The sequence below is a fragment of the Ranitomeya imitator genome, chromosome 2 (assembly GCF_032444005.1).
Source record: "Ranitomeya imitator isolate aRanImi1 chromosome 2, aRanImi1.pri, whole genome shotgun sequence".
Lineage (NCBI taxonomy): Eukaryota > Metazoa > Chordata > Amphibia > Anura > Dendrobatidae > Ranitomeya > Ranitomeya imitator.
The window spans coordinates 604,353,984-604,377,038 of NC_091283.1; the positions used below are offsets into that span (position 1 = coordinate 604,353,984).

Here is a 23,055-nt window from a genome sequence, read left to right on the forward strand (position 1 = left end):
ACAAAATCTAAGACAGAGATAAAATTAACATATACCCTGCTGTAGGTTATTAAGTAAAAGCAAAAGTACATTTAAATAAGAGTACTTTGTAAATACAGTTTTTAATTAAAAAACAAAACAAAAACGCAAAAGCCATCCCACCATCGTCAAAGTGTACCCAAATCGGGAGGGTCCTAATGTTCTAGTATTAAAAATGTACCATGCGTCATAGTTACATCAGCGTGAATGAGGGCTGAACAGGGCCGGGTCCCGAACATGGACTCACAGCAAATGGGAAGCTATATAAATGTAATATCCAGCTCAAAGGAAGGGAGGCCACACACTTACCTGCACTAACTGCAGAAAGCGGACACTAAACTGGAAAAAAATGAACCGGAGTATAAGTTGGTATGCATGCCATGTTCACACTGGCCATTAAACAAAGGTCAGTCAGAGAAGCAGAGTGGATCATGGATCCTCTTCCTCTAGGGGAGAACAATCGTGAGATTTAATCCACATTCCGAATCCGGTACCTTTTCTCAGTGGTCTGTGATCTTTGTGAATGTTCACTATGGTAATTAGGCCCTTTTTTCTTATCTAATTACTAGAAAATGCCTAAGAAATGCAGTGCAAAACTTAAAAATAAGGTGTGAGCTTTGTTAGGGATAAGTTACCGAGCTCATGGCAGAAAAGACTCTGCTCATTATGTAACCAGAAAACTACTTGTGAGGAGATTTGAAGTCAGTCATTAGGGGAGAAGTTAAGGATTTTGGATCTTTTGTTCCTTTTCCTATCAACTGATTCAGACAAATCTGTAACATCGGAAAGTGAATGTGTATCTGATACTTCTTCCTCTTCATCCTCTGATGGCAGAGCAGGTGGTAGTTTGCACTTCCCTGTAGAAGACACGGATGGATTGGTTAGGGCTGTAAGTGTCACTATGGGCATCATAGATGCTAAAAACCCCAAATCAGTGCAAGATATGTTTGGAGGATTAGAGCAGAAGTGTACATTCCGAATAATAAGAATATTCAAACCCTCATTAAAAAGGATTGGGGAAAAAATTGAAAATGAGGGCAGTGAACCACTCTTTTCCTAAGAGATGGAACCCCTTTGAGGAGGAGACATCTCGGTGGGATAAAATTCCGAAGATTGATGTAGCAGTGGAAAAATCATCCATGAAATCAGCGTTGCTTTTGAAGACATGGGAATCTAGTAAGATCCTCTGGATAGGAAGGCTGATGGTAACCTAAGGCATAACTGTGATTCCTCTGCAGAAGCCCTGAAACTTGCTATATCGGCAACCTGTACAACCAGATCCATGATGATCTGGAGGGGCAACAAGAGAATTAAGTGCAGAGGGTAAAGATCCTGGCCAATCTACCTTTTTTGCAGGGAGCAGCAGACTTGCTGATGCATCGGAAGACTCTAAGGTTGGCGGCCAGGTCAGCAGGCCTCTCTATCTCGTAGGGCACGGTGGCTCAAATGTTGGCCTGGCGATGTGCAGTTTAAGACCAAGCTAAAGTATGTTCCATTCCTTGTGATGGAGCGTATCTCTTTGGTCTGATTCTGGCCGGCATCCTGGACAAGGCTGATGATAGGAAGAAGGGGTTCCCCAGTTTGTCCCTCCCTCCGTATAATAGTTCCTTACAGAGAAAAAGGTATGCCTGGAGAAAACATCCCAGGGATCAAAAGAAAAGAGAGGAAAGAATAGAGGATTGTTTGGGGTTCCTCCTTATAAGGATGTGAAGCCGTTCTAAAAAAAACTGTGGGTATACTACAAAATATTAGGTTAGTGATTCATAGGAATGCTAAATCCACAAAAGTACATATTGTGAGTTTGTAAAGACAAATGCAGACACTGCTGTTTTTTAGAACAGCCCAATGTTCACTTTTTATTTTTAAGTAATGTAGTTAAAAATTATATATATGTCTCCATGTTTTGAATTAGAAAGCAGTGTGCAATGTTCCCAATGCATGGAAATAAAAACTAGTATAAAGATGTTGTGGTAAAGTCATGTTTTTGAACACTACTGCATCTTGGATTCAGGGAGTCAGACTTGTTTGCTGCTAGAAAAAAAAATGTGCAAAGTGGCTGTCTTGGTATCTGCGTCACGAAGCATTCCTGCCATGACACTCAGGAAGTTGATGTCATTGTTGGGGACCTTCACTTCATGTATCCCCGCAGTACTATGGGCCCAAAAGCATACCAAACAATTGCAACAAGAGATCCTGATAAGCCAAAGCCAGCTCAGAGGCTGTTTGGAAGGAAAATAAGTCTCTTTGGTGACCACCAATTCTCTTATGGTGGCTAAGTATCGAGAATCGGTCAGTAGGGGTTTCGTGGGCATATTAAATTATCGATGTCATAACTACAGACGCAAACACAAGTGGATGAGAAGCGCATCTGAGAGATTTCGTAGTCCAGTGTTTGATTAGAACACGAGAAGAGTTCATTCAACTTAAAAGAACTGCCTGTAAAATATGCATTGAAAAAATTTCTTGCAATTCTCTAAAGCCGTCATGTTTGTATACTATCTGACAACCATAGCTTACATCAACCATCGGGAAAAAAAAGATCCAGCTCCCTGATGGTGGCAACAGAGAAAATGTTTGCAGAGAGCGGACCAGCTTCTCTTGTCTTTTTTAAAAGCATTGAACATAAAAGGGAAAGAAAACAAGAGAGCAGACTTCCTAAGTCCAAATCAACTGCGACAAGGGGAAAGGTCACTGAATCTGCTAATTCTTCAGCAAATAGTAGGTCCAAGCATAGACCTATTTGCAAACACACAAAAATTCTGTTTGCTACATCTAAGAGAAAAACCTCCATGATAACATGGAACTTCGATCTTGCCTATGCCTTTCCTCCAGTATTGATGATCCCAGAAGTACTAGGGAAATTAGGGAATATCTGTAGATAATAATCCTGATGGCCCAATTCTGGTCCAAAAGACGTTTTTTCATGAATGAAGCTCATGTCAATTGTAACGGATCCCAGGGAGGATATCTTTATCATCCCCACCACTCACACTAATATGTCATGAACCGGGGTTGTTTGGTTGCCCCTGGTTCTTTCTGAAGGGGATTTATCTATATCCCACTTCCCAGTTCTGGTTTGGAACTTGCAGCTCTCTGGTGCCCCTTACCCTCAGGTAAGACAGGGTACTGCACCTTGGATTAATCGCCAGAAAGGAGTATCTGTCCATACGAACGCAATTAACCGTACACTCCATAGAGATGCCTGTTATGGAAGAGTGGGCAGAGAAAAACATTTACTTACACACAAATGAGTTTGCTAAATGACATGTGGGAGACTCCCCAAATGTATGGCGGAAGGTGCTATGGTCAATAGACAAAAATTTTAACTTTTTGGCCACCAAGGTAATCGCTATGTCTGGCGCCAAACCAACATAGCTCATCACCCTAAGAAAACCATCTCCACTGTGAAACATGGTGGAGGCAGCATCATGCTGTGGGAATTTTTTTCGGCAGCACGGACCGTGAAAATTGTCGGAGTCAAGGGGAAGATGGATGATGCGAAATACAGGGATAATCTTGAGCAAAACCTGTTTCAATCGGTCAGTGATTTCAGACTGGGACAGAGGTTCACCTTCCAACAAGACAATGACCCAAAGCAATACTGTAGAGCAACTCAAATGGTTTTAAGGGAACCTGTCACCCCGAAAATCGTGGGTGAGGTAAGCCCACCGGCATCAGGGGCTTATCTACAGCATTCTGTAATGCTGTAGAGAAGTCCCCGATGTTACCTGAAAGATGAGAAAAAGACGTTAGATTCTCACCCAGGGGAGTTCCCGCTGCTGGTTCAGTCAAATGGGTGTCTCTGGTCTGCTCCGGCGCCTCCCATCTCCATTCCATGACGTCCTCTTCTGATCTTCAGCCACGGCTCCGGCTCCGGCGTACTTTGTCTGCCCTGTTGAGGGCAGAGCAAAGTACTGCAGTGCGCAGGCGTCGGGCCTCTCTGACCTTTCCGGCGCCTGCGCACTGCAGTACTTTGCTCTGCCCTCAACAGGGCAGACAAAGTACGCCTGCGCTGGAGCTGCCGCGTGAAGACCAGAAGAGGGCGTCATGGAATGAAGATGGGAGGCCCCGGACCTGAGACGCCCATCGGAGCTGGACCGCCCCTGGGTGAGTATAATCTAACGTCTTTTTCTCCTCTTTCAGGTAACATCGGGGGCTTACCTCACCCACGATTTTCGGGGTGACAGGTTCCCTTTAAGAGGAAATGTGCAAATTTTTTGGATTGGACTAACGGCAGACCAGCCCTTAACCCATTCCCGACCCATGACGCCACATAGGCGTCATGAAAGTCGGTGCCAATCCGACCTGTGACGCCTATGCGGCGTCATGGAAAGATCGCGTCCCTGCAGGCCGGGTGAAAGGGTTAACTCCCATTTCACCCGATCTGCAGGGACAGGGGGAGTGGTAGTTTAGCCCAGGGGGGGTGGCTTCACCCTCTCGTGGCTACGATCGCTCTGATTGGCTGTTGAAAGTGAAACTGCCAATCAGAGCGATTTGTAATATTTCACCTATTATAACGGGTGAAATATTACAATCCAGCCATGGCCGATGCTGAAATATCATCGGCCATGGCTGGAAATACTAATGTGCCCCCACCCCACCCCACCGATCGCCCCCCCAGCCCCCCGATCTGGCCGGTACACTGCTCCGGCTCCCCTCCGTCCAGTGCTCCGCTCCCCCCCGTGCTCTTGTCCGCTCCCCCCGTGCTCCAATCACCCCCCCGTGCTCCAATCACCCCCCCTGCACTCCGATCCACCCCCCCCGGTGCTCCGTTCCACCCCCCCGTGCTCCATTCCAGCCCCCCCGTGCTCCGTTCCACGCCCCCCGTGCTCCGTTCCACCCCTCCCGCGCTCCGATTCCCCCCCCCCGTGCTCCGATCCCCCACCCCATCATACTTACCGATCCAGCCGGGATCCCGTCCGTCTTCTCCCTGGGCGCCGCCATCTTCCAAAATGGCGGGCGCATGCGCAGTGCGCCCGCCGAATCTGCCGGCCGGCAGATTCGTTCCAAAGTGCATTTTGATCACTGAGATAGATTATATCTCAGTGATCAAAATAAAAAAAATAATAAATGACCCCCCCCCCTTTGTCACCCCCATAGGTAGGGACAATAAAAAAATAAAGAAATTTTTTTTTTTCCACTAATGTTAGAATAGGGTTAGGGGTAGGGTTAGGGTTAGGGCTAGGGTTAGGGCTAGGGTTAGGGTTTCGGTATGTGCACACGTATTCTGGTCCTCTGCGGATTTTTCCGCTGCGGATTTGATAAATCCGCAGTGCTAAACCGCTGCGGATTTATGGCGGATTTACTTTTTTTTTTTCTGCGCATTTCACTGCGGTTTTACAACTGCGATTTTATATTGGAGCAGTTGTAAAACCGCTGCGGAATCCGCACAAAGAAGTGACATGCTGCGGAATGTAAACCGCTGCGTTTCCGTGCAGTTTTTCCGCAGCATGTGTACAGCGATTTTTGTTTCCCATAGGTTTACATTGAACTGTAAACTCATGGGAAACTGCTGCGGATCCGCAGCGTTTTCCGCAGCGTGTGCACATACCTTTAGAATTAGGCTATGTGCACACGGTGCAGATTTGGCTGCGGATTCGCAGCAGTGTTCCATCAGGTTTACAGTACCATGTAAACATATGAAAAACCAAATCCGCTGTGCCCATGGTGCGGAAAATACCGCGCGGGAACGCTGCGTTGTATTTTCCGCAGCATGTCAATTCTTTGTGCGGATTCCGCAGCGTTTTACACCTGTTCCTCAATAGGAATCCGCAGGTGAAATCCGCACAAAAAACACTGTAAATCCGCTGAAAATCCGCAGGTAAAACGCAGTGCCTTTTACCCGCGGATTTTTCAAAAATGGTGCGGAAATATCTCACACGAATCCGCAACGTGGGCACATAGCCTTAGGGTTAGGGTTGGAATTAGGGTTGTGGTTAGGGTTAGGGGTGTGTTGGGGTTAGTGTTGTGGTTAGGGGTGTGTTGGAGTTAGGGTTGTGATTAGGGTTATGGCTACAGTTGGGATTAGGGTTAGGGGTGTGTTGGGGTTAGTGTTGGAGGTAGAATTGAGGGGTTTCCACTGTTTAGGCACATCAGGGGTCTCCAAACGCAACATGGCGCCACCATTGATTCCAGCCAATCTCGTATTCAAAAAGTCAAATGGTGCTCCCTCACTTCCGAGCCCTGAAGTGTGCCCAAACAGTGGTTTACCCCCACATATGGGGTATCAGTGTACTCAAGACAAACTGCGCAACAATTACTGGGGTCCAATTTCTCCTGTTACCCTTGTGAATCTAAAAAAATGCTTGCTAAAACATAATTTTTGAGGAAAGAAAAATGATTTTTTATTTTCACGGCTCTGCGTTGTAAACGTCTGTGAAGCACTTGGGGGTTCAAAGTGCTCAACACATATCTAGATAAGTTCCTTGGGGGGTCTAGTTTCTAAAATGGTGTCATTTCTGGGGGTTTCTACTGTTTAGGCACACCAGGGGCTCTGCAAACGCAACGTGACACCCGTAGACCATTCCATCAAAGTCTGCATTTCAAAAGTCACTACTTCCCTTCTGAGCCCCGACGTGTGCCCAAACAGTGGTTTACCCCCACTCATGGGGTATCAGCGTACTCAGGAGAAACTGGACAACAACTTTTGGGGTCCAATTTCTCCTGTAACCCTTGGGAAAATAAAAAATTCTGGGCTAAATAATTATTTTTGGAGAAAGAAAACGTATTTATTATTTTCACGGCTCTGCATTATAAACTTCTGTGAAGCACTTGGGGGTTCAAAGTGCTCACCACACATCTAGATAAGTTCCTTTCGGGGTCTAGTTTCCAAAATGGGGTCACTTGTGGGGGGTTTCTACTGTTAAGCCACATCAGGGGCTCTGCAAACGCATCGTGACGCCCACAGAGCATTCCATCAAAGTCTGCATTTCAAAACGTCACTACTTCACTTCCGAGCCCCGGCATGTGCCCAAACAGTGATTTACCCCCACATATGGGGTATCAGCGTACTCAGGAGAAACTGGACAACAACTTTTGGGGTCAAATTTCTCCTGTTACCCTTGGGAAAATAAAAAATTGCAGGCTAAAAGATCATTTTTGAGAAAATAATTTTTTTTTTTTATTTTCATGGCTCTGCGTTATAAACTTCTGTGAAGCACTTGGGGGTTCAAAGTCCTCACCACACATCTAGATTAGTTCCTTTGGGGGTCTAGTTTCCAAAATGGGGTCACTTGTGGGGGAGCTCCAATGTTTAGGCACACAGGGGCTCTCCAAACGCGACATGGTGTCCGCTAACAATTGGAGCTAATTTTCAAAAAGTCAAATGGCGCGCCTTCCCTTCCGAGCCCTGCCGAGTGCCCAAACAGTGGTTTACCCCCACATATGAGGTATCGACGTACTCGGGAGAAATTGCCCAACAAATTTTATGATCCATTTTATCCTACTGCCCATGTGAAAATGAAAAAATTGAGGCGAAAAGAATTTTTTTGTGAAAAAAAAGTACTTTTTCATTTTTACAGATCAATTTGTGAAGCACCTGAGGGTTTAAAGTGCTCACTAGGCATCTAAATAAGTTCCTTGGGGGGTCTAGTTTCCAAAATGGGGTCACTTGTGGGGGAGCGCCAATGTTTAGGCACACAGGAGCTATCCAAACGCGACATGGTGTCCGCTAACGATGGAAATAATTTTTCATTCAAAAAGTCAAATGGCGCTCCTTCCCTTCCGAGCCTTACCATGTGCCCAAACAGTGGTTTTCCCCCACATGTGAGGTATTGGTGTACTCAGGATAAATTGCCCAACACATTTTAGGATCCATTTTATCCTGTTGCCCATGTGAAAATGAAAAAATTGAGGCTAAAAGAATTTTTTTGTGAAAAAAAAAGTACTTTTTCATTTTTACGGATCAATTTGTGAAGCACCTGGGGGTTCAAAGTGCTCACTATGCATCTAGATAAGTTCCTTGGGATGTCTAGTTTCCAAAATGGGGTCACTTGTGGGGGAGCTCCAATTTTTAGGCACACGGGGGCTCTCCAAACGTGACATGGTGTCTGCTAAAGAGTGGAGCCAATTTTTGATTCAAAAAGTCAAATGGCGCTCCTTCCCTTCCAAGCCCTGCCGTGCGCCCAAACAGTGGTTTACCCCCACATATGAGGTATCAGCGTACTCAGGACAAATTGGACAACAACTTTCGTGGTTCAGTTTCTCCTTTTACCATTGGGAAAATAAAAAAATTGTTGCTAAAAGATAATTTTTGTGACTAAAAAGTTAAATGTTCATTTTTTCCTTCCATGTTGCTTCTGCTGCTGTGAAGCACCTGAAGGGTTAATAAACTTCTTGAATGTGGTTTTGAGTACCTTGAGGGGTGCAGTTTTTAGAATGGTGTCACTTTTGGGTATTTTCAGCCATATAGACCCCTCAAACTGACTTCAAATGTGAGGTGGTCCCTAAAAAAAATGGTTTTGTAAATTTCGTTGTAAAAATGACAAATCGCTGGTCAAATTTTAACCCTTATAACTTCCTAACAAAAAAAAATTTTGTTTCCAAAATTGTGCTGATGTAAAGTAAACATGTGGGAAATGTTATTTATTAACTATTTTGTGTCACATAACTCTCTGGTTTAACAGAATAAAAATTCAAAATGTGAAAATTGCGAAATTTTCAAAATTTTCGCCAAATTTCCGTTTTTATCACAAATAAACGCAGAATTTATTGACCTAAATTTACCACTAGCATGAAGCCCAATATGTCACGAAAAAACAATCTCCGAACCGCTAGGATCCGTTGAAGCGTTCCTGAGTTATTACCTCATAAAGGGACACTGGTCAGAATTGCAAAAAACGGCAAGGTCTTTAAGGTCAAAATAGGCTGGGTCATGAAGGGGTCAAAGGGAAGGTGCCATCAAAAAAATTTTTTTTTCAGAAATTGTAAAAATGTAAAGAATTAATGATTACATTTTCTTAAAAAATATTATCATTTGTTTATAATTTAGTAAAATATGAAAAATAATTTGAAAAGTTTTGGAATTTCCACTTTTCAACACTAGGGGGAGCAGCTGCTGAAATTTCAGAAAAACCTAGTGTACAAATAGCTCACATTACTGCACTGCAGTAATTATGGGCGGAGTCTGCTGACGTGTGTGATGTCTCCTCTCCTCTCCCTCTGGGTGTTTGCTAAGGGATTAGAGAGGATGATATTCAGGAACCCAGTGAGCAGCCATTTTGTTGGTGACTGCAGAGTATGGCTGCCGTCACACTATCAGTATTTGGTCAGTATTTTACCTCAGTATTTGTAAGCCAAAACCAGGAGTGGAACAAATAGAGGAAAGTATAATAGAAACATATGCACCACTTCTGCATTTATCACCCACTCCTGGTTTTGGCTACAAATACTGAGGTAAAATACTGACCAAATAATGATAGTGTGAAGGCAGCCTTATACTGACAAGTAGACAGTCACCAAGGATGGCAGGCAGCAAAAGGATTCTGGGAGATATGTGGTGGAGGGAGCAGGGTGACAGCAGCACAGAGTATTTCAGGAGAGCAGTGTGCTGGTCTATAGGGGCCCCCTGTTTGGTGCACGGAGCAGCCAGGGATTGTACATAGAGCGCTGTCTTTTATACACATGGATGGACCGTCTGCTCCACAGAAATCCAGGAAACATTTCTGCGGATTGATGGCCTGGTCTGATCCAGACTTTGCATGTAGACCCCATTCCCCTCCTCAGATCCTGTCTTCTCCATCCTGTCCTGGCAATGTGTGAAAGCGAGGCGACAGGCGCAGTCCGGGGTGACGCTGGGAAGGAAATGTAGCCATATAGTAACGATAAAAATGAGACCCCTCTCTTCAGCTGCCTCACCAGCCCTGACTGCACCTAACTGGAGGTCATGCTGCCCCCTCTATTACCCCAGACCCGTGTGCAGGTGCTCAGCCAGAACCACCATAGAATGGGTCCGCTTTCTGAAGATAATACTGCCATAGTGTTCTCACATAATACCGCCATATAGATCACACATAATACCGCCAGTGTTCTCACATACCACCATATAGTTCACACATAATATCGCCAGTGTTCTCACATACCACCATATAGATCACACATAATACCGCCAGTGTTCTCACATACCGCCATATAGATCACACATAATACCGCCAGTGTTCTCACATACCACCATATGCTTCTCACATAATACCGCCATATAGATCACCCATAATGCCGCCACATAGATCTCACATGTATTGTAAATAAAGACTCGGCCAGAATAAAGTCCTTTATTAATCTTTTTTATACCATACCAAACGCATAATCCTCGACTCCCTCATCTCCCACAACAAAAATAATAAACCACAATGGGGAAAGACACGCAGGGGGAGAGGAGTGCATAGGAGAGGATTAGATACTGACTGCTGAGCCGTGTATCTAATCCTGTCCTGTGTGATACTGTGCTGCGCCGTGTATATAATTATATCTTGTGTGATACTGTACACAGGACAGGATTAGCTACACAAAACTAGATTAGCTACACAGGACAGAGGTAGCAGTGGTAGATGGTATATAGAGGCAGGCAGCAGTGGTAGATGGTATATAGAGGCAGGCAGCAGTGGTAGATGGTATATAGAGGCAGGCAGCAGTGGTAGATGGTATATAGAGGCAGGCAGCAGTGATAGATGGTATATAGAGGCAGGCAGCAGTCGTAGATGGTATATAGAGGCAGGCAGCAGTCGTAGATGGTATATAGAGGCAGGCAGCAGTGGTAGATGGTATATAGAGACAGGCAGCAGTGGTAGATGGTATATAAAGGCAGGCAGCAGTGGTAGGTGGTATACAGAGGCAGGTAGCGGTGGTATACAGAGGCAGGTAGCGGTGGTATATAGGGGCAGGTAGCAGTGGTATATAGTGGCTGGTAGCAGTGGTATATAGGGGCTAGTAGCAGTGGTATATAGTGGCTGGTAGCAGTGGTATATAGGGGCTAGTAGCAGTGGTATATAGGGGCTGGTAGCAGTGGTATATAGGGGCTGGTAGCAGTGGTATATAGGGGCTAGTAGCAGTGGTATATAGTGGCTGGTAGCAGTGGTATATAGGGGCTGGTAGCAGTGGTATATAGGGGCTAGTAGCAGTGGTATATAGTGGCTGGTAGCAGTGGTATATAGGGGCTAGTAGCAGTGGTATATAGGGGCTGGTAGCAGTGGTATATAGGGGCTGGTAGCAGTGGTATATAGGGGCTTGTAGCAGTGGTATATAGGGGCAGGTAGCAGTGGTATATAGGGGCAGGTAGCAGTGGTATATAGGGGCAGGTAGCAGTGGTATATAGGGGCAGGTAGCAGTGGTATATAGGGGCAGGTAGCAGTGGTATATAGGGGCAGGTAGCAGTGGTATATAGGAGCAGGTAGCAGTGGTATATAGGGGCAGGTAGCAGTGGTATATAGGGGCAGGTAGCAGTGGTATATAGGGGCAGGTAGCAGTGGTATATAGGGGCTGGTAGCAGTGGTAGATGCATAAGAAAATAAAAACTCTGTACTTACCTTCAGTCCTCTCCCAGGAAGTGCTGAATCATGGTCAGGGCAGAGCAGTGTGACGATCTCCCTGCTCTGCTCTGAACGGCAGTGAGCAGTGATTGCAGCCTGTGCTGTAATAATAAGTACAGGCTGCGATCACAGCTCCTGGCTGCAGATACTCACCTCGAACCTCGCTCCCAGCAGCAGCTTCTCCCTGGCAGCTCCTGCTATGATCACACACACTGAGCTGTATGTGCGATGACAGAGGAAGATAAAAAACAAAATGGCCGCGATCTCCTCTCACAGCTGTGACGTAGCAGCCCAGTGGGCGTGCCCAAGTCACAGCTGAGAGGCAGGAGGAGCGGTCGGAGCCCGACTGTTGGCTCCTATGCCCATGGCTGCCGTAAGTGAGGTGTGCAAGTGTCGTGCCTAGACACTTACACCCACACTAATGAAAATGGCGGCCTCCAGTGGCAAAAGTAAAAATGAATAAAAAAGTATTAAAGTACTACATTTACTTTTGTATTAAAAATAATTGATTATATAATCAATAATTATTAATACAAAAACTAAAATCACGGCACCCTCCCTTTAATCCAATTGTTACTCTGTGGTCAGACTTGAAGATTGCTGTTCACCAGAGGAAACCGTATAACTTGCTGGAGCAATGTTGGCTTGATGAATGGGCAAAATTCCTAGTGGCAAGATGTGGAAAGCTCATTGACTTATCCAACGCAACTTGCAGCTGTAATTGCCGCAGAAGGAGGCTCTACAAAGTACTGATTTTAGGGGGTGGAGTAGTTATGCAGACTGGTGTTTTCAATAATTTTGTCCTATTTGTGGTTTGCTTCACAATTAAAAGAAAACCAAATGTTCACAGTTGGAGTTAAGTTCTTTTCATGAACTGATGCAGACCATCAAAAAAAAGTGAAATTCCAAGTTGTGAGATGGTAAAACAAGAAAAATGCCAATGAGGTGAATACTTTTGCAAACCACTGTACATGTCTGTGACAAAACAATGGAGTAAGAGCCAGTTCTTTGTTTCTTTCCAAGGCTCTAGGAAAGGCCTTAAAGTCTTAAGGGCTACCCTAGCTGGAAGGATTAGGGAAGCCATTAGGTAAGCCTTCTCCTCTAGTAGCATATCAGTCCCAAAGAAACCAAGAGCTCATTCTATTCTGCCTTTTGCGACTTTTTGGGCAGAAATGGTGGAGGTGTCTATTGACTAGATATGCAAGGCCTCAACATGGTAATTTCAACCATCTATAAGGACTATAGACTTGCACTATCCTCTGCTGATCTCTCATTTTGGGAAGAGAGTTCTACAAGCGGTGGTCCCTCCCTAAGGTGGATTAAGTTTCTCTGTAAATCTCTCATGTGGTGCTGTCATGGGGTAAAGGAAAAGCCTAAATTACTTACCGGTAATGGGAGTTCCCAGAGCCTATGACAGCACTCTTATAACTTCCCTCCCTGTCACTGGGTTTGGTGTGCACTATTTTTAAGTTTAGGTGTATAGTTTAAAAGGTATTATGGTTGGATGGTGACGATATGTTGAAATAACTGGTGGTCCTCTCATGCTCTGTAACCCAACTGATGTGGGGGAGAGGTTCCCCACTTCTTATTCAGTAGGATCTTGTCCTTGATGGGTGGATCCCCTCTCATGTAGTACTGTCATGGGCTCTAGAAAATTCCGTTACTGGTAAGTAATTTAGTCTGTGCCTACCAGGCGCCTCCAACTTTCATACATTCATGTGTTTCCAAGCTATTGCGGTCATTGTTCATATCACTGAGCGCCAGCTGTAACCTTATGTTTGCAGGTTAATAGTGTTATCTGACATGACAAGTTCTCTTTTAAGATTTACATTGTGCTGGCTGATTTGTAGATACGTTACAGAATTGTTCTGCTAATAAAATTGAAATTTGAAGTATGAGTCTGCTTAATTTGTGCAGAGACTAGAAACCTGGTAAGTTGTGCTTTTTACTTTTTTTTTTTTTTTTTAATTTGCACTGTCTCAAAATAATGAGTGAGTCACATGCTCTGCAATGGGACTGCTGTCAAGGACTTGGAGGGGCCTCATATGCCATGATGCTGTGACCGAGGTTAATGTCACACTTCCCTCATTCCGTGGTCACATTACATTCAGTTCTCCGAATAGTTGCAGCAACTTCTACTTCTTTTTTTTTTTTTTTTTAAATAGAATAATTATAAAATAAAAATAATTCTGGATAACCCCATTAATCAAGTCCCTATTGCTGATTTATAATTTTACAAGGCTACTAATATTATTTTATACATAGCAGACATGCAAAGCAAAATAACCCTATATCTAACCTTTCCTCAGTGTGGATTCGTCAGGTCTTTGACTGCAGACTTTCCTTCCTTCCTTGCGATTGCAGACTGCTGAATTGCTTACTTACGATTCCTCTATCCTCCAGGCGTGCGGGTGCTGACTGCATGCATGAGATTTGTATGCTTGAGGTCACAGGCCGACTAGACTCCTGCGCCTCTGATTTCTTCTATTGAGAGAAGTTGGGTGAAACTTCATACATAGTGACTGCCCAACCGCCTGGAGAATACCGGATAATTGTGAAGATTCTGCGGTCGCATAGAATAACTGCAGACTTTTCTTCATTAGGCTGTGCACACTGCGTCTTCAAGATGCCAGCGTACCGGCTGAGTTTCTCCGTACAAAGCTGCTTCAGGAAAAGGCCTGAGGCTTTCCTGTCGTTGTTGCAGAGGGTCCCCTGCCTGCAGCTTTCTCTCTATACACGGTTATGTATAAAGAGCGGATGGCTTCTTAGTGGAAGCCGCATGAAGAATGAGTATGATGCCACCGCTTCTTTTAACCGCTTCAGGATTTTAGAACTTTAAGGTGGTATAAAGTGACAAGAGAGAACATGTGCACAGCAATAACGTTTTGACATTGCTGTACATTATTTTCTGTCTGGGGGTAAAAAACACTGTGTGCACATACTATATTGTCTATTTTTAGGAAAAAATTGGGGACATGCAGGTAATACTTTATAATAACAAAATAAGCATTACAAGATCCAGTACAAATTCCCTTCCCTGTGTCAGACCCGTGGGAAGCAATGGTGACATCTTGACTATAACATGTGACCTGTGCAGCCAGGAACGGGCCTTATTGCTGTTATGCCATCTACCTTGCTATGACCGCTGAGGCCACTGATTAGTCATGTATTGTAGATGGGACATGTCCTATAAAGAGAGACCAGTGGGCAGGTGGCACACGAGCAGCATGGGCTTCAACTTTTAAGTAAAGCTTATTGTTAGGCTTTACCGGCCTGTTCCTTGAAATTTTCTTAAAACTGAAATTGCTGTAATGCAAAAAGTGGAGATCTGATGTCTGCCCTGTACTCGTAAAAAGATTAAAAAGTAAAGCAGTTGCCTTACATTAGGAGTACGGTATTTAATATTTCTGTTTCTACCTAGATGTTCTTCTTCAGCCAGCCCCAGCCCTTACCTGGAGAACTATAGGAGGCATCTTGGACTTCTATGTGTTTTTGGGTCCAGAACCCAAGTCAGTGATCCGCCAGTATCATGAAGTGATTGGTAAGAGAGCGTACAAGAAAATCTGAGTCAGTTTCCCGTCGAATAGAATTATTTCCAGCTAAATGGGAAACTTTATTGAGCTGTGAACATAGTAATTTTTTTTAATAACATTTGACTTGTCCACCCAGTGGACATATAGTTCTTGTCCATAAAAAGGTACATCTCCTTATGGAATTTAATGAAATGCTTTCTCAGTGTTAAAAAGAATAAAAAATCTTTTTAGAGGGAACTTCTCATTTGGTTAATGCTGCTCGTCCCACGTGTTATTTATAGGCCTATGTGTCTCGGCAAGTCCAAGGCCAATCAATAGTGGTTTCACCCCGTCTTTGTCTATTAGACTATCTAACGAAGCATGAATCGAATGACAGGATACCTTTAAAACTTCTTAAAAGATTACTTTACTTTTTTTTTATCTTTTTGTGTCTGCCAGCTCTCAAATCTAAAGCATTAAAATTGGTGCTGGGTGACACTGTAGACAGCTGTCAGATACAAAGCCTCACCTGCATTGGCTTTGTGCAGATGAGGCTTTCCCATGCAACAGTTGTCTTAGGAATTAGTGAGAAGACCAGCTGTCTGGATATAACTTGTAATTTAACGACTAAAAATTGGCAATGTATGGCTTCAATTATTATTTAAGGGAACTTTTCACTTTGCTCATTCAGTCAAATTTGCCAGCATCATATTATATAGAAGCAGGAGCTGATTGAGAGGGGTGGGATCTTTGAACTGAGAGACATCAGAAGATGAGCATAGACAGTTCATCATCATCATCGTTATTATTATTATTATACATTTTTATAGCGCCATTTATTCCATGGCACTTTACATGTGAATACGGGACAAATATAGACAAATACATTAAACATGAGCAAAAAAAAAGGCACACAGGTACATAAGGAGGGAGGACCCTGCCAGCGAGGGCTCAGTCTGCAGTGGATTGGTGAGGATACACTAGGAGAGGGTAGAGCTAGTTGTGCGGTGGTTCAGTAGGTTGAGGATCACTGCAGACTGTAGGCTTGTCGGAAGAGGTGAGTCTTCGGATTCTTTTTAAAGGTTTCTATGGTAGGCGAGAGTCTGATGTGTTGGGGAAGAGCATTCCAGAGTATGGGGGAAGCACGGGAGAAGTCTTGGATGCGGTTATGGGAAGAAGAGATGAGAGGGGAGTAGAGAAGGAGATCTTGAGAGGATCGGAGTTTGCGTGCAGGTAAGTACTGGGAGACCATGTCACAGATGTGTGGAGGAGACACGTTGTGGATGGCTTTGTATGTCATTGTAAGGGTTTTGAACTGGCGTCTCTGGGCGATAGGAAGCCAGTGAAGGGTTGGCATAATGGAGAGGCTGGGGAATAGCAGGGAGACAGGTAGATTAATCGGGCAGCAGAGTGTAGGATGGATTGGAGTGGTGCTAGAGGGGAGGCCAGAGAGTAGGAGGTTGCAGTAGTAAAGGCGGGAGATAAGGGCCTGCACTAGTGTTTTTGTGGTGTCGCGGTCAAGGAATGCATGGATCCGGGAAATATTTTTGAGTTTGAAACGGCAGGAGGAGGCAAGGGCTTGGGTATGTGGCTTGAAAGAGAAGGCAGAGTCGAGGATCACCCCGAGGCACCGGGCGTGTGGGACTAAGGAAAGTGAGTAGCCGTTAACATTGATGTATAGGTCTGGTGGAGCGGTAGAGTGAGATGGGGGAAAGATGATGAATTCTGTTTTGTCCATGTTCAGTTTTAGAAAGCGAGTAGAAAAGAAGGCCGAGATAGCAGGCAGTGTGGGATTTTGGTAAGTAAGGAGGTGAGGTAGATCTGTGTGTCATCAGCATAGACATGGTAATGCAAACCGTGGGATTCTATGAGCTGTCCCAGGCCGAAGGTGTAGATGGAAAAGAGAAGGGGTCCTAGAACAGAGCCTTAAGGAACACCGACAGACAAGGGGCGAAGTGAGGAGGTGGTTTGGGGGAGGGAGACACTGAATGTTCGGTCTGTCAGATATGACGAGAACCAGGATAGGGCCAAGTCTGTGATGCCAAGAGATGAGAGGATCTGTAGCAGAAGGGAGTGGTCCACAGTGTTAAAGGCAGAAGAGAGGTCTAGGAGAAGGAGGACAGAGTAGTGTCGCTTGCTCTTGGCAGTTAGGTCATTGGTGACTTTAGTTAGGGCAGTTTCAGTTGAGTGATGGGGTCGGAAGCCAGATTGTAACCGGTCAAAGAGGGAGCAGGAGGAGAGGTGGGAGGACAGTTCAAGATGGACGTGTTGTTCCAGTAATTTGGAGGCGTAAGGGAGAAGAGATATCGGGCGATAGCTAGACACAGAGGATGGGTTGAGGGAGGGCTTTTTGAGGATGGGTGTGATCTTGGCATGCTTGAAGGATGAGGGGAAGACACCTGTTGTGAGTGAGAGGTTGAAGAGATGGGTTAGGGTTGGGATGAAGACCGTGGCAGGGTTAGGGATGAGGTGGGACGGTAGCGGGTCAAGCGTGCAAGTGGTGAGGTGAGATCTTGACAGGAGGGCGGAGAGCTGATCTTCTGTCATGATGGAGAAGCTGGTTTTGGGGGAACAGGATTGAGCAGCTAAGAGGGGCATTGGGCGCTGTGGGCCGAAACTTTCTCTGATTTTACCATTGTGTTCCACTGATGGAAAGAAGAAATGATGAACAGAAATGATTGCAAGAAGTGCACAGATGCTAACCTCTGCATGGATGGATCATCCGATTGAGTGGTGCATAGTGATACAGTCTGTACTGCAAGTGAGACTAGACATCACACACAAAGCCTAATGTATTCAGCATTGTCTATACAAACCACCAGAAGACACTTGAATGACATTGGGCTATAAGCCAGACCTCCAGCTACAGGTTCTCCTTTGACCTCACACTGCCGCTTTCAAAGGCTATCATGAGGCAGATCAGGATGGCAATGTATGCTTCAATGGATTTCTATCCTTTTCGGCAATGAGTTCCACTTCTGTCTTGGATGTAATGATGGCTGGAGATTGGTCTGGAGACCATGTGGGCAATGCCATGAAGAACACTTCACGAGGGAGCATCACATTGGTCCTACTCCCAGGGTCATGTTGGAAGGGAAGTAGCATAATGTATGCTAACTTGACCGCTCTCGTTTTCATTCTAGGTACACGAACGGCTCGGTGTTACAATTATTTGGTCATGAAACCAGCAGTACGACCATTTCTACAGAGTGTGCCTGTATCTGTTTTTCAAAACTATGCCATGCTACCTAAAATGCTACCATGGGCTGCAGTGTCTCCGCAGTTGTCTCTCATCTAGCACATCTGTGACTTCATTGGCCAGTAATTACAGATAGGCTTGCCAGCAGCAGATCTTGGTGATTTGTGCGGCCAAGTGCATTCAGCTTGGAAGAACGTCCCTCAGGCATCCATTTATAACCTCATTGATGGCATCTAATATGTGTAAGAGCGGGGATTTCTGCATGTAGCACTACATTCTCGATTAATTAATTTAATCAAGATGTTTTGAAAAATGTCCAGATCTGCATGGCTTTTCTTGATCAATTTCAGTATCCAGTTTGAATGTCTTGATCACTGATGAGGAACGGACAATGCCACAATCACAGTTCATTAAGAGGCGCACAGCTCTTAATCAGGAGTGTATGACGAGTCTCGTGCGGCACCTTGCCATAAATCTTACTCTAGTTCTTCACTGGAGTACTCTAGCATAAGAAATGCCACAGATCCTCATGAAGAATGAATTATTTTAAAAAGGGAATTTTTTATTTTTTTTCAATGAAGATCTGATAATATTTCAGATTTAGGGAACACTTTTCCATTTCTCAGAAGCAATGGTTTGGGTGCAAGAGTTGTGCTTTAGTTTGCGAGTCCCTTGACTTGCTAATATTTAACTAGGGGTTATTTTAATAATATTTGGTTAATAGATACTTACTATAACTTAATTGTATTTTCAGGACTTCCGTTCATGCCTCCACTTTGGGGTCTGGGATTTCACATATGCCGATGGGGATACTCTACTTCAAATATGACTCGAGAAGTTGTAAGAAATATGAGCAAAGCCAAAATGCCTTTGGTAAGAGGGAATACAATTCTCCACCATCACTTTGTTTCACATCTGAATACTAGACCCTATTATATAATGTTTTAGTGATTTAAAGGGAATCAGTCACCAGGTTTTTACTACCCCCATCTGAGAGCAGCATAATGTAGGACTAGAGATTCCAATTCCAGTGATGTCACTTACGGCTTGCTGTCATTTTGATAAAATCACCGCTTTATCTAGCAGTTCTCTGAATGTTGATATCTGTATAACCCCGCCCACCCCACTGATTGGCTGCTTTTTCTGTACCCTGTGAAATCTGCCAATCAGTGGTGGGGGAGGGCAATGCAGAACTCATGATTATGCTTGACTACCTAGTCCTCTAATTATTTCCTGCTAATAAAATACTCATTTTATTAAAACTGCATTAAGCAGCCCAATAAGTGATACATCGCTGGAATCAGGTTCTTAATCTTAGAGCAGGTTGAAAAAAACATGTTGACAGATCCCCTTTTAAGTAGCTGAACTAAAAAAATTGGCAAATTAAATACTGTTACCTATTTATGATGGATAGGGTTTGATTTAAGAGAAAACATCACCCAACTACAAGAAAAGTAACAACTGTATGATCGCTGGTCGTTACACCACTGGGTTGTGATTGCTCCAGTTAAACAGTTTAGATGTAGCCGTCAATCTGACTGCAGCATTTAAGTCGTTATAACCGGCAAATCACATGTTGGCATGTTCAAGTCTGCTAGATAGACTGAAAAAAGGTTTTTTTTTAAAAGCAAGAAAAAAAAAAAAAAAAATAACCTTATTTTCCTAACTGAAATTAAAGATATTAAAACCTTTTTAAACATAACATAATAAACAAAATGTTAAATTATTTCTCGACTGCTTCATTGGAGGACACCAGAACCATGGCTCTGTATGCTACCAGTTCGGTTAGGTTCTAACCTCTCGTCCCATTTTTCTGTGTCCCCCAATAAAGTGACCTAGAAATGAAAATTTTTGGTACTCGCTGTAAAACCTTTTTTTGGGATCTTCAAAGGAGGACACCTCACCCACCCTTTGTTGCCTGGCCAGGCATGCATTTAAGTTGTTTTTTCCTCTTGGGTTGGTTATGCTTTAGTTCATTTTTGCTTCCCCTACTACTTTCTCACAAACTGAGGAAGTCTGATGCCAGCATGCGAGGTAGTCTGCTGGGGAGGAGCCAACTTTCATTTGTTAAGATGTATTGTTAATCGCAACAGACTAACCCATGGTTCCTGTGCCCCCCAATGAAGACTGAGAAAAAGATTTTACAGTTTGTACCAAAAAACTTCATGTTAACCATATGGTAAAGCCCATAAGGAAAAAAAAAAGCCAGAATTTCCATTTTTCAGTAAACTACGTCAACTTCACCCCTCCCCCTTCACCCATAAAAACAAAAACTAAAAATACATTGCGTGTAACTGAAAACAGTACTGGCTAGCTACGGAAAAAAAATCAAAACTGTTATACCAGTCTATGGGAGCAATATGTACAGTTAGGTCCAGAAATATTTTGACAGTGACACAAGTTTTGGCATTTCAGCTGTTTATATAACGATCTTGATTACGTTTTGGTCTTAAAGTGCAGACTCTCATATTTAATTTGAGGGTATTCACATCCTAATTGGAGTAAGGGTTTAGGAATTACAGCTCTGTAATCTGTAGCTCCCTCTTTTTTTTTTTTTTTTTTTTTTTTTTTTCATGGGACCAAAAGGAATTGGACAATTTATCTCAAAAGCTCTTTAATGCGCTGCATGGGCTTTTCTCTCATTAATCCATCATTAGTTAAGCAGGTAAAAAGTCATGCAACTTATTCCAGGTGTGGCATTTGCATTTGGAGACTGTTGTTGTGAACCCACAACAAGCGGTCAAAGGAGCTCTCAATGGAAGTGAAACAGACAATCATTAGGCTGAAATAAAAGAAGAAATCCATCAGAGAGATAGCAGAAATGTTGGGAGTGATCAAATAAACAGTTTGGTACATTCTGCAAAAAAAAAAAAAGTGCATTGCTGAGCTTGGGAACTCAAAAAGTCCTAGACATCCACAGAGGACAAAAGTGGTAGATAATCGCAGAAGTCCTTCCCATCGTGAAGAAAAACTCCTAAGTCATTGATAGTAGCTGAAATTGGATTGTTAGCCAATGAAGGGATTGGCAGAGTAACAGCGTTAAAGTGGTTGTCCACTACTTGGACAACTATTTGAATTGCTATATTCCCATGTGTAAACTAGAAACGGCCTACACTCACCACATACCTCGTTCCAGCGACGCCAGGGATCACAAGGCACTATATCACATGAGCACTGCAGCCAATCAGTGGTCGCTACACTCTCCCTTTCTTCGGACATAATTGACATTCAGAAGAAGTCTAAGAGCAGCAGCTCTTGCATCCTCTGGGTGTCAGTTTAGTCAGAAGTAAATGGGTGATATGGCCACTGATTGGCTGCGGGGCTCTGGACACACAGTATAGGCTGTTTGTGTCTGTTTTGTTCAAAATTTTACACTTGGGTATATAGTACTTGAGAAGGGGTTGTCCGAGTAGTGGACAAACCCTTTTAAGGATAGATTAAAAAGGTGCGAAGTGTTAGTTTGGAGGACACAGAGGAGGGCTATTGCAGTTAATGAGGTGACAGCTGATGAGGACATGCATACATTTGTGTAGATTCAGGATTGATGAATTCTGGAAATATTTTTTGAGTTGGAGGTAGCAGGAGGAGTTAAGGACTTGGATTTGCGGTTTGAAGGGCAGGGCAGAGTCAAGGGGTTACTCCGAGGCAGCAGAATAGTGGTACAGGGGAAAATGTGATGGAATTTTAGGCTGCCGTCACACTAGCAGTATTTGGTCAGTATTTTACATCAGTATTTGAAAGCCAAAACCAGGAGTGGAACAATTATAGGAAAAGTATAATAGAAACATATGCACCACTTCTGTATTTACCACCCACTCCTGGTTTTGTCTTACAAATACTAATGTAAAATACTGACCAAATACTGCTAGTGACGGCAGCCTTATAGTGATGGGTAAATGAGGTAGGGGTTGTTGAGTGATAATGAGGAAAGATTGAATTCAGTTTTGTTCTCTGAGTTTTAGGAAATGTGATGAGAAGGAAGATATGGTTGACGGACATTCTGGGATTACAGGGAGAGAGCTGACCTCTTGGCCTGAGAAGTACAGTATATTTTACTTTCATAAGCATATAGGTGGTACTTGAAGCCTTGGGACTTTGTGTTTTGCCAGACCAATGGTATAGCTGGAGATGAGTAGGGATCCCAGGAAAGAGCCCTGAGGGGGACACCAAGATAAAGGGCAGTCTGAGGAGGTAGTGTGGGAATGGGAGACACTAAATGGTCGATTAGTGAGATATGAGGAAATCCAAGAAAGGTCAAGGTCTTTGATGCCAGTGTAACAGTGAATCTGTAGTAGGATAAAGTGGTCAACTGTGTTGAAGGCAGATGACATGTTTCAGAAGAACTACAGAGGGTGGTCTGTTGGCTTTAGCAATTGCGTCGTTGTTAATTTTGGTTAGAGCAGTTTCAGTGTAGTGATAAGGATGGAGCTAGATTGTAGGTTGTCAAAGCGTGAGTTGGATGATGGGTCGAAGGGAAGTTCAATGTGGACATGCTGCTCAAGGATGTTGGAAGCGAACAGGTCTAGTGATGTGGGCCAATAGCTTGGATGTAAAGGTTCAGTCAAGGGATGGTTTTAGAGATAGGTGTAATTGTTGCGTGTTTTCAAAGCGGAATGGAAAACACCAGAGACTGATGATGGTTAGGACTGGGAGAAGCTTGGTGTTGGGGATGAGGTGGGATGGTATAGGTTCAAGCATACAAGTGGTGAGATGTGAGTTGGAGAGCAAATTAGCACGTTTTCTGTTGTGGGAAAGGAAGTTATTGGCGAAGAGAATTAGTCTGCTATGTGGAGGTTGTGCATTT

At 43.9% G+C, this 23,055-nt stretch overlaps 1 protein-coding gene across 1 annotated transcript in view; it reads left to right on the forward strand.

Moving 5' to 3' along the window:
* The window catches only part of LOC138665169 (lysosomal alpha-glucosidase-like), an 83,026-nt gene that overhangs the window by 12,483 nt on the left and 47,488 nt on the right, over window positions 1–23,055 (forward strand). The window contains exons 6-7 of the mRNA XM_069752429.1: window positions 14,962–15,081; window positions 19,006–19,124. Of these exons, the coding sequence (XP_069608530.1) occupies window positions 14,962–15,081; window positions 19,006–19,124 (239 nt within the window). The remainder of the gene's footprint in view (window positions 1–14,961; window positions 15,082–19,005; window positions 19,125–23,055) is intronic.